The 11,780-nt window shown below is 43.6% G+C and overlaps 1 protein-coding gene and 1 long non-coding RNA gene across 3 annotated transcripts; one reads left to right on the plus strand and one right to left on the minus strand.

Moving 5' to 3' along the window:
* Positions 1 to 349: 349 nt before the first annotated feature.
* LOC124693177 lies at positions 350 to 3,839 on the plus strand. Of its 2 annotated transcripts, XR_006999886.1 has the most exons (5): positions 350 to 575; positions 678 to 786; positions 2,248 to 2,318; positions 2,421 to 2,603; positions 2,720 to 3,839. It is a non-coding gene; the product is annotated as an uncharacterized LOC124693177 (long non-coding RNA). The 2 variants fall into 2 exon arrangements; XR_006999885.1 differs by having other exon boundaries at positions 2,248 to 2,603.
* A 713-nt stretch (positions 3,840 to 4,552) lies between these two features.
* LOC124688406 (ATPase GET3B-like) lies at positions 4,553 to 7,831 on the minus strand. Its single transcript, XM_047222090.1, has 10 exons — positions 7,472 to 7,831; positions 7,309 to 7,371; positions 6,810 to 6,920; positions 6,595 to 6,669; positions 6,249 to 6,317; positions 6,102 to 6,167; positions 5,469 to 5,543; positions 5,282 to 5,380; positions 5,064 to 5,198; positions 4,553 to 4,952 (listed from the first exon to the last, which is right to left on the minus strand). The coding sequence occupies exons 1-10, from the start codon at positions 7,829 to 7,831 to the stop codon at positions 4,815 to 4,817; spliced, it is 1,191 nt and encodes a 396-aa protein (XP_047078046.1). The 3' UTR covers positions 4,553 to 4,814.
* Positions 7,832 to 11,780: the final 3,949 nt, after the last annotated feature.

Below are 11,780 nucleotides of genomic sequence, written 5' to 3' on the forward strand. Positions count from 1 at the left end.
CGCGTTCATGTCACCTCCACTTCCCTATTGTTTGGGTTGCCCTGGCAGAGGCACCACTGCCAGGGTGCTTGATGCCTGGCCTAGCTGTCTCCATCGGCGATCAGGGCGCCTCCATGGTCCTCCCTGAGCTTCTGCACCACCTCAGCGATTCATGCACTAGCTCGCGCCCTGCTCCCTCAGCAGCTTTGGCTGTGGTACCTGTGTTACCGTGTCTCATTTGGCCACTTGGGTGTGGTTCGAGCTGAGAAGCGAGGAGGTCTGTAGATCCAGCAATGTGCTCCCAGTTTACTCCAGCACGCCCCGATCTGTACGCTTCCCCCATCGCCTGTAGGTGGTCGAGCAGCACCAGGACGTGGAGAATCTGCTCTGGCGGCTTCGAGCGGTACCAGGACGCGGATGATCTGCTCCGGCGGTCTGAAGCGGCATCGGGGACCTGACCTGTCGTGTCTTCCTCTGCTTCTCTGTTCCACATCTGCTTGAGTTGAATGCGGGCGTCTCGCTAGGCTGTGCTCCGTGTCCGCCGCGTCCGCCATCTCTGCTGTACCCTGATTTTGCAGGTTCCTACATTGCATCAGGTGATGCTCTTCATTTGCTTTCCTGATTTATATTCTTCCTGTTTAAAGTTGTCGTTTTTCCTCCTGTGATTTCTCCATTTTTTTCCCTGGTCGATCTGATAGGTCCCCATGCTCCCGTCGTCTCCATGGTCCCTGCAGGGACATGGCACTGTACGTGCTCAGGGTGGGGGCATGTGGCAAGGAGCTCCACACAGACGGGCAGTCGCACAAGGTACTCCCCTTCCCTCCCTCGGCCAATCCCCTCCTGTTTTTGTGTGAATTGGTTGCTGTAATGCTCTGATTGCAGCGGTTTAGCTGTTGAAATTGAGTTTGTGGGAGAAATGCATGTATGCCATCTTACAAAATTGTTCCAGCATTCTGGTAGACTTCTAAGGGTTGTACATGTAGGATGTGAGATGGCTCATAGTTAAGCAAAAGTGATTTGATGCAAGTTATCCTTCCAATTTATCGTCTTACAGTAAGTATTAAATTAGAATTGGCCAGTTTGTAGTTTCATACTTCCTACTATTTTACCTAATTCCAGTAAAATGTGCACTGTTATCGGTGAGGTTGTCATCTTACTTGTACACTAAGCAGATTGTGCATACCTGAGCCGTGTCGATCTTAGGCTGATTAATAATAGCTCGAAAGCTTATTTGGGTCTTATGTTGACCTCTGATGTTGTCAAGGCATCCCAAGTAAATTAGAGGAACGAGGAGTTGCATACTCATGAGTCCTGGCTGCTAAGAATAATTTTGTATTGCTATGACTTTGAAGAAAGTATGTTACATTAGTTTATGTAATCGTAGAAATCATGGAAATCATTAAGCTTCAAATCTGTATGAAACTGGCCATGGGGCTGGCAATTCAATAACGTTATAGTTTTTGACAGCTTTTGGTGGCTGTGAATGACTTGACAATGAAATTAAGCTTATTGTATAGCCCAGAAAATGAAAGCAACTATACTCATGAATTATCTCAAGTCATCCAAGGAGTTCATCTGGTTGTTCGTCTAATAAACATAAAAAGTCAAACTTGCATCTTCATGTTATCCCTTTTCTAAGCCCAACCAATTTTGGTGCTCTGGTATCTGTGTCACATGCATATCCCCCAAGCTTACATTCGCTTACCCTTTCTCCTTATCCTGAATGCCCATTCTCACAGCTATCCGCCTATTATTTGTGGTCTTCCTTTATATTTGATCTTTATAAACCTTCCCATTTTCATCTGTATAAGAACTGATTGCAATTTACTTTCGTCGGTACTTAGATAGCTAGCTATCGCCATGAAATTTATATATACAGTACACTTACATACAAGTACTTGTTTGCTCATGCACTACAAGTCTACAAATCACTGAGTATTTCTTACTGCAAACAAACTAGAAGAGCATAAGTATGTGGTAGTACCAGCATACCTCAAATTGGTACACTCTCTGCCTCATTATTTAACTAAATTATTTACTCCTAGGCCCCTCATGCATACAACCGTATATACACACACTCATCGGTACTGTGTATGCTGTGGTCTTTGTCTTCGAATAGAGACTACAGAGATTAGACAGACAGCGAAAACACCACTATGCTCATGCTGCTGTTGTACAGGCTATCATTTTAGTCTTCTTTCAGTAAGTGAGTGGGCACAAAGACAGACGAAAAAACAAACCTCACACATTTTTCTCATGTGCCCATAGGTTTTTACCAGTAGCTGACTAGGAAATCGAAGTGAATGGCCAAGATCACTTCGTATGGAAATGAAGACCTGGTTAGTTTACTAGGCAATTTTATATCCCTAATCTCTCTGTTCGTACATACTTCTTGATTTCAGTATATTTGCATCCGATCTATCCTGCCTTTTCTCATCCAGGTTAGTTTCATTCTATTCAACTGTGCCAGCAATGCCAACAGCCCTGCTAAAATATGTGTCAAAGGCTCAAAGCAGACACATCGCTGGAAACTCCTTGTGCATTTAGGTCGAATCTGGGAAAACAGAAACCGAGAAATTGGAAAGGTTACATATGAACTAGGTTTCTTCATGGTAGATCGCCAGGTACATATTAAAGGGAGGAATTACTCATTATTTATGGTAGATCACAAGGCAAATGCACCTTTGCTTTGATTTTCCACCTTAAGAATAATCACTCATTGTTCATCCCACTATTACAGGAAGGAATTATGTAAGGTAAAATTGCACAGAGCAGTTTAAAGAACTGAAAGAAGGTGTATTTATAAATATTAACAATTCATCATCGGGGAAGATTGGGATTCGAGAGGAGGCTTTGGCGTTGGAAGGCGTTTTTATTGAATTGACTGAATTCGATAGAGAGATGAAGAGATTTTGATGTCTCAAACATTGCTTCGTACTTTTCCAGTGTGAAAACCAGATATATTTCCTTCACTTAACATATCTAGTAAGTGGTAATGACGACACAAGTTCATCGCCTCTTTGCTGAAGGTGCTGTCTCATTGGTTGAACTTGGCTCTTTCAAAGATGAAAATACATGATCAGTCCTTTGCGGGTTGGATTCAGCAACTTCGGTGTGTGTGCATCCTGCTTCCTGAATATATGGGCCATTTGGCTTCCTAAGGGACATATGATTAATTGGCATTTACTGGTTGGGCTGACCATGCTCTTGGACATGATTAATGTTTGAAGGCAATGTTTTCCTAACGATACACTGCCTCTTCTGGCCTCTATTGGTATCCGCATGTACACTAACATTTTTGTTTGTGTGCATCATCAGGATGTAAACGCTCATACAGTCATACCCCGCAAAAAAGATGCAAACGCTCATCCTGGAGAGCACTGCCATTTTGAGGAACATAACTGCTGCTGTCCCGGAGAGCACTGACACTTTGAGGAACGGTGGCTGACGGTGAGGGTGAGCTTCAAAAAGGAGCAGAAACTCTTTGATGTTCTGCAGCCCTGGTGATGCTAACTGGCTGGTCGCTTTGGAAACAACGCAACGCAAGAGTGTTCAATAACCCCATGAGGCAATGCAATCCCCATGAGGCAACGCAAGAGTGTTGACTGACCACATCCTGGAGAAGCTCAGTAGCTGGGTTAGCACAGGTGTCGGAGGGAGAAAAGAGAAACTATGCACTGAGTAGCTAGTTTTAGAGTTTAGGTGGGTGTGTTGCTCATCCCTTTGTTCACAAAGTGGTTTCGACTCTTGTAAATAGTTTCTATCTTCCATAAAGCTATGGTATGCCTTTGGCATAATCTCGCAAAAAAGATTTCAAAATCATAGGAATGGAAAAAAGGCAGGATCCATGTCGCTAAAATTAATTGTGTTTATACAAAGTTTTTTTTATTACATTCTTTCCAGAAGGTTTGAGCGGATGAAAAATTCTAAGTATAGTGTAGGAAAATATTACTTCATCCATTCCAAATTAATTAGTCAATTATATGAATCTATACAAATGTTAGTCAATTAATTTGGAACAGAGGAAGTAACATACAACCAATGTATGATTCTTTTAAGGAAACTAATCATCCAAAACTCCTGTATAAAAACTCTTTGAATCAAATAGGTCTTTTGTTAGCCAATCTGGACAGAACATACACCATTTGTCCAAGTTCAGCACGTTGAATTCACCTTTTTTTTTTTTGGAAAAGGTGAAGCCCCTGCCGTCGAATTCACCTTCTACAAGTTATCGCACCAATGTCAAGTTTACGATCACCAGTACATTTTACACATCAAGTTGTCGTGAGAAACATGGGATTCATCTGTATTTTGAAATACGGGAAAACTATTTCCCCATTTATCAGGCATACGAAGAAGGTTCGCTACAGGTCGCACAAGGCTAAAATAAGGAAAATAAAACAAAAAACAATTGTTCCAGAACGATGATTCCCCAATGCTTTGCTCAGACAGGAAACCAATCCGCGGCGTGGTTTTAAGTTCTTTGAAGCACAATCAGCAGAGGAGCGGAAACAAGGCCAAAGACGCGTGCACTTCTTTCATGCCAAATTACGCAACTTAAGAACATAAGAAGTGATCGAAGCACCTTCCTTTTCAATCCTATATTACTGTCAGTAGAGCAAATCACAGATGCTAGCTCAGCAAAATCCTCCGATTTGATGTTATTTACTCAGATTAGTACATGTGCATCTGCTAAGCTGCAATCTATCCAGTAGCTCTGCAGATCTGCTCATGCTGTTTCTTGGATTGGATCGACGGTTTAACGGTGTAAAAAAGTTAACATCGTATCACCCCAGTAGTTTCCCTGAAGTTATCCTACTTTCCGCAAACTAAGGTTACTTCCACACTATATCACCCAAAAACTTGAGAGCAGGAACACCTCTGATTTCCATGTCCACAAGAGGTGCTTGCATTACATGCAACTCCATCAACTCTGGATCATTCTTTATCATATCCAAAGCACGCGCTTGATCCTGCATGAAACAAGATGCATAAGTTGCCCTTGTGCATTGGTTGTTTCTACTTTCTAGAATAAGCAGATCATTATTTGAAATTATTATTTATCAGAACAGTGGCTGTCGTACCTTTCTTTTTATAGCACAAAATTTACAATCTGATGATGAAGGTGGTAGAACTTGGTTGACGATGAGTCTTCTTACTGGAACACTTTCTTTTTGCAATGAAGAATGTAACCTTCCTGATTCACTGATCGCCATGACCTGACAAGAGCAACAAAGGGGCTAACCATTAGAACGAGACATATACATACAGAAGCGGCTGGGGGAAGTGAGATTAAATTTACCGTTGGAATTGTCACTATAATAAATTCAGTTGACTCTGTGTCACGAAAAAGCTCCCGCACCTTGACCATCCTTTCTCTGAGTTGCTCCAATTTGTTTGCCTTGAGAGGTAGAAGATGAGTTCAAAGTTTTGAACACCTAGCTGGTGAAGAAAAAATATGTTCCAGAGGAACTGCGGAAGGAACTTACTGCATCCTGCTGTTGAACATCTTGTCCAAAAACTGATTTAATAGCTGATGTTGCTGAAGCAATTTTGCTCCTAAGCTGGATGACAGACAAAGCTAAATCAGTATGAAAGGCCTCAGCTAGATGGAACATCTAGTTATTGTAATGAGTTTTGAAGGAAACATTCCAGTAAAATACCAGTTGCTCCTAAATTTCAGAGAAACCGGATGGAATAGGCAAAATGCATTCTTAAAAACCTAATAATCATGATATTTAGACATGTGAACGGGAGGTTTGTGAGGTCAAATTAAACGCCACTGACAAAAAATTAGACTTCAATGAACACCATATAAATAGACTGAAACAGCATAATGACTAGATGAATATACAACAGGATATGCACCCTTCCAATTCCACAGATTAGCAGAAACTCTGAAATTGCACAAACAAGCACAAAATGGGTGAAGGCTTACAACAGCAGAAATGCATTAGCTCCTAATCTATCTATCCAGCGAACTAACAGAAGTGATATTGCAAACAAGTAGGGTAATGCAAAGTAAGTCATTTTTTCTTAATTCGCTGATTTAATCTATAGCATGCCTGCGTGGTCCTTACAACTTAACATGATAGCTCAGGACACTACTAAAGATAAACTACCTTCAAGATCTTCCCAATTGATGCATCCAAGAAGTCTGGCAAGGATAGTAACCGAAGTGTATGGCCCTGCCAATGGGTGAAGCAAATCATACACAATAAGGTGATTGTCGAGAGTTAACTTTTGATTCACAGAGATATGGTCATTACCGTAGGAGCTGTGTCAAATACAATGCGGCTAAACATGCTATATTCTGGTGCTTCGAGGAATTGTATAACCTGGGGTGTGACATACAGGTAGGAAATCACAGGTTAGAACTGGAAGAATCAGATGAACTAGGGCGACAACAAGCTTAAAGGCATATGTGTTCCGAAGGATTGTGTGGGCCTAGCTTGGTGCCTGGTGCTGTGGTCTGTGGATCTTAAGTCTGATGTGTTTTCTTCAGTTTTTTGTTTGCTGGAAGACCTGAACTCTTGCTCGTTATTTCAGTGACGGAACCCGGGGCCATATGCTTTGCGAGGAAACAAAATAAAGCCCAAAGTCATCTCTTTTTACCTTAGAAATTGCTATTGCCTCATCCAGTCCTGGTGGTGGTGTGTCCAATAGCTCCCCCAGTTTCAACTCCCCAAGCTGTATTTAATAAGATCACAATTAAAAAGCCGAAGATGGACAAAGCAATTCAGGCTACTTACGAACGAGAGAATGGTGACTGAACAGAATGGACTATGGATGTATTCACAACAAAAATAACCAGAAATACGGCCACGTACCTGGTCAGCAAGAATCCCAAGGCCCATGCCGTCCATGAAATCTTTCACTCCACTGCCTCCATTCTTTTGATTTATTGTCCGAAACTCTTCACGAGACTTCTCAGGGTTTATCTGCGTTGAAATTGCAAAATACCACATTCAAGCACTATCCATAGCAATCACATTTCTAGGATAAACTGGAGACATGATTAAACCAGAGCTCCACTACTTGTCATTCCACAGAACTAATCCATGTGATATATGGATATTTTGTCAAATTTAACCATAGAAGTTTTCAAGTTATCAAAATTGAAATGGGTCCATTGAGTTCGTACTGTTAACGTTGCATCGAAGAGAAGGGTATCACAATTGCAAACACTGGAAAGTAGATTAACGATAGCAATTGGCTGCAAGATTAGAGCGTGCTTAAATCACCGTCACAATACAAAACATTGCAGTTTATCAAGATAGGGGTGTCGCATAGACCAGTTTCTCAGTTAGACATAGCAATGTAACTCACCTCAAGCGCAAACAGTGGAGAATCGGTGCCTTCCACTGAGGCGAGAGCGCCGCCGGTCAAATCCTAAGACAAGCAGGCAATAGCAATGTCATTGTCACCACACATCACAAGAACAAACCCAGAACGGACTTGCTGGAAGTGTTGGAAGGGGTAGTCGACCGACCTGTGCGAACGAATCGCTGAGGGAGTGCGCGGGGTCGGTGGAGACGACGAGGGTGGGGTGGCCGCTGTTGGCGAAGCGCACGGCGAGCGACGCCGCGCAGCTCGTCTTGCCGACGCCTCCCTTGCCCCCGAGCATGTAGTAGCGCCGCGTGGTGCGGGCCGCCATCTCGTCGAACCCGAGGTCCTCCTTGGCCGACGGGGCCGCCGCGGACGCGGACGCGGACGCGCGCAGGCGCAGGGAGACGTAGCGGGCGGGGCGGCTGCGCGGGAGGCGTAGTGCGGGCAGGGCCCCCGCGGGCGCCGCCGCCAGGGAGAGGCGGCGCGCCGCGGCGTGGAGGCGCGGGGAGGCGGTGGCGAGCATCGTGGCGGATGAGGGGGGAGATGGGTTTGGCTTCTGATTTTCTGACGGGTGACGACGACGGCGCTGTTCCCGTCTCGCAGCAGCCGCGGAGGGGCACGGCGCCTCCGGCTGCCACGCCGCTCTCTCGCAGCAAGGCAGCCCAACTGGCCCAGCCTCTTGCTACTCGTGGTATGGGCCCAACCCAGCTCAAACCAGATCTGCTCTTAATGTCTAAGATTACTGCTTTTACAGGTCTCATATGCTCCCTAAAAAAAAGTCTCATCTTCCATTTTTAAGAGCAAAGAAAACATAGAGGTAGAAGAAAATATAGCCACCATGAAAGCCTGTTTCTTCCATTGTCCTTGGCATATGCCAACCTCGTCTCCTCTCCTGTGGACGATCTAGCTCCAGAAGGCAGGAAACTCCATTCTACCATCCACATCTGCAAGTTTAGTTTGCTTTTAAAAAATAGTGTTTTTTTTTTGGCAAAAAAATACATTCTTCATGATGTATAATCATCTAGATTAAGAGTTTCATGGTTCTATCCTAGTTCTGTCATTAGCGTAGCTTAGTAAGGTCAAACTTGCACCGCCACTCCCACCCCACCCCACCGATCAAGGAGTAATCCTTGAGCTATCCCTTCATAGATGGCCCACGTAGACACTCGGAAATGGTGGACCCAAATCCTTTTTTGTTACCCCATCATCCCCAACCCTGCAAGCTAGTTACGTACCCCAAACATATGGCCCAACTCGACTAAGAGGAGCCATTTTGTGTTTTCATCCCGGAGATTGTCTTTTCTAGATTTGGAGATTTGTTGTCTAGTTCTTTGACCAGTCTTGTTGTGGTGTCTGAATAGTAGTGTCAAGTTTTGTTCGGCCGTTGGTACTCTTTTTTCTCTTTGTGCTCATGAAGTTCCTCTAAAAAATACGGGTAGGAATCAAAGTTTTCGTGATCTGCGTTGCATGGGTGTGTCTTTAGTCACAATGTGTTCAATGATCTTAGGTTATCACCTATTTGGGCAGGCGACTCTAGTGACCTTGTAGAAACTATGGCATTCGTCTCCGGGTGGTACGCAAAAAGAGGAGGTAGAGACGATGACTTTGAAGATCTTTGGTGCACTTCTAGTTTTATGAGTGATGATTGTTCGTGTGTGTTTGAGTTTTAATATGATGTAAGTTGTTATAGGGTGTTTGGTTCCCAACCACACTTTGCCAAGCCGAAGTTTTGCAATTTGGCATGTGCTTGGTTTTTGCCACATTTTAGAGCAGCCATGCTTTACTATCTATATGGCCCACAATGAGTGAATTCCTTGCCAACTTTTATCGTACTTTGTGGCTTCTAAATTCTCAACCACACTTTTGTGGCTACCACACTTGCCAAACTTAGGCTTGGAAGTGTGGCCGGAAACTAAATATCCCCAAATTACTCACTCCGTTCCAAATTAGTTGTGGCTGCTTTTTTCTTTGAAAATGAGAGACCCTATGCACTAAAACGTGTGTAGATACCTCATTTTGAAAGAAAGAAAAAAAAACTGTAACAACTAATTTAGAACGGATGGAGTATCAAAGTTGGACTGTTTTGGTAAAATAAGATCTCAATTTGTTTCCTCGACTCCATCCGGGCAGTGAACAAGGCCAACAAGACAACAAGTGTAGTGTACAAGACAAGCGTAAGTAGGCAAAAGAAAAATAGATAGTCACTCTCACACATGAATCTTCCAAACCTTCACTAGATATCGACCACACACTTACACACACCAGCGACCTCGATGGCCTCGTGATCCCTTGAGGCTATGACTCTATGTCCAGGCCTGCACAGCAACCCTACAAACAAACGGGATCAAGGCACCCATTCTCCGAATCAACCAAATGCAAATGACACCATTCTACAAGCTAGGCCACAAACCCTCGTCTCGCGAATCAAATCATGGCTCACATCGACCGGCCGGTGACGCCATTCCCAACGCCACACGCATCCGCTAGCCATCGTCCCGGCCAACGGCGATCGAGCGCCAGGTTCGCCGTTCCTTAATCGCTCTGTGTACACACGGCCACTAGATCCACTTGCTTCCCGTTCGGACAAGGGAAGAGACGAAATTACCGGCAGACTGATTGATCGCGCCTTCGTCGTCTAACTGTAATAACTCACGCGTTCGGTGTCATCTGAGCTCTGAAAGTTTCTTTGCCCAGAAAACAAGTGTTACTGTCGATTCTTTCCGGTCGGGGGAGGCTAGTTTTAGTCAGCTGGTAGATGATTCTCCCAAGATAACTTGGTTTAATCCTTGGCAGCGACCTCCCTTGGCTTCTGGCTGTTGTGTATTGGCTAATGCGATAATATTTACACGCAAGTTATGTATGAGCATGACAACACCTCGTTTTCATATAAAAGAGAGCATGACAACACCCTGAATAAAATTAAGAGCCATGTGTAAAGTGCTCCAGGGAGGCCCATAGTGTATACTAATCCGAATCTGTTCATATTTAGTAGGAACAATAGTTTGGAGTTTTTGATAGCTATCTGGCACTATTGTTCAGGTACTGTCCTTGTGTCCTGTACCAAAGCCACGAAAATATCTCATGCAGCTGATGCAAGGGTGTGCAAAATAAAATAGCAGGAGACTGCAACTACTAATGATTAGTGCTTCGCGAGTAGAGTAATGGTTGGCCTTCTTGTAGAAGAATGTCCTTGAAGATCATCTTTTGTCTGAAAACAAAGCAGCCACAAGAGCAAATCTATCAGTGCGTGTGTCTGGCCGGCCATAGAACCTTTCACGGCTAGCCATGAGCCCATGAGAGAACATCTACGGGATTATGTGAGCAACAGTGTGACAAGGTTTATAAGACACGAAACGTTAGGCGATTTGATGGGCAGATGGATGTTGATTCTCCTGACGTAGCTGCGCCTCGTTCATAATCTCAAGCTAACAATGTTTCTCAGGTGTCAGCACACAGCGAACCTAGCGGACATCGGATGGCACACCTGAGTCCTGACCTGACCTGAACATAGGTGCCAAGGTCTTTTTTTAATATAAAGGGCATTTTATTACTCATAAAATTTAAGCATTATATCCGGCATATGTATAACTAAGATGCATACAGCCACACAAAATCCAAGTAACCAAGAGTATAAAAAATGTCTCGATACATGAACAACATGATGCAGTGACCCCTAAGGTGGCGACGGGCCAATCATGAGGTTATGCTGGCACCCATGTTGGGTAATAATCTCCCTCGCCGTATCCTCCAACTATGTAGACACCTCCGTAAATAGGTCTCTGTTCTCCATACGGTGAAGAGACAACCATGAACGGAACAATCAGTAGATAAACCGCATAAGAGAATAATTTATATCATTAAACACTTTATCATTCTACATATCCAAAGCGACGGCAAGCGCTCCCACCCGAATAAGTATCTTAAACCTATGATTCACTCCATTAAGCCAATTACCAAAAATATTGGCAACACTTCATGGTGGGTATAAAGTAGAATCTATTTGGATGATTGACCATATAGATCTTGCAAAGTGGCATTAGATGAATAAGCGCTTAATTATCTCATCGTGATGACAAAATACACACTTCTTACTTCCATGTCAATTGCGTTTTAGATAACGCCACGACGAAGGTACCATGCAAAAACCTTTGTCTTCAACGGTATCTTCATCTTCCAAAAAAAAAAAAGTATTAATTACCGGTTGTAAAGGCTGAATCAACACTTTATACAAGGAATCAACACTTTATACAAGGAATCAACAGTAAATTTTCCATTCGCTGTTAGGCTCTAACGAAACTCGTATGCCCCATGTGACAATTCGACGAAAGCCAACCGATGTGGCAATTTGTTCCATGCCGTAAGCCGGGGCCGACAAGATCTCTCCTGAACGTCACATTAGGTGGGTTACATTCCACCACCTTAGCTAACGTATCACCCTTGTGACGCATAATATTATATAAAGGTAGATATTG

This window comes from Lolium rigidum, chromosome 2 (assembly GCF_022539505.1).
Source record: "Lolium rigidum isolate FL_2022 chromosome 2, APGP_CSIRO_Lrig_0.1, whole genome shotgun sequence".
Classification (NCBI taxonomy): Eukaryota; Viridiplantae; Streptophyta; class Magnoliopsida; order Poales; family Poaceae; genus Lolium; species Lolium rigidum.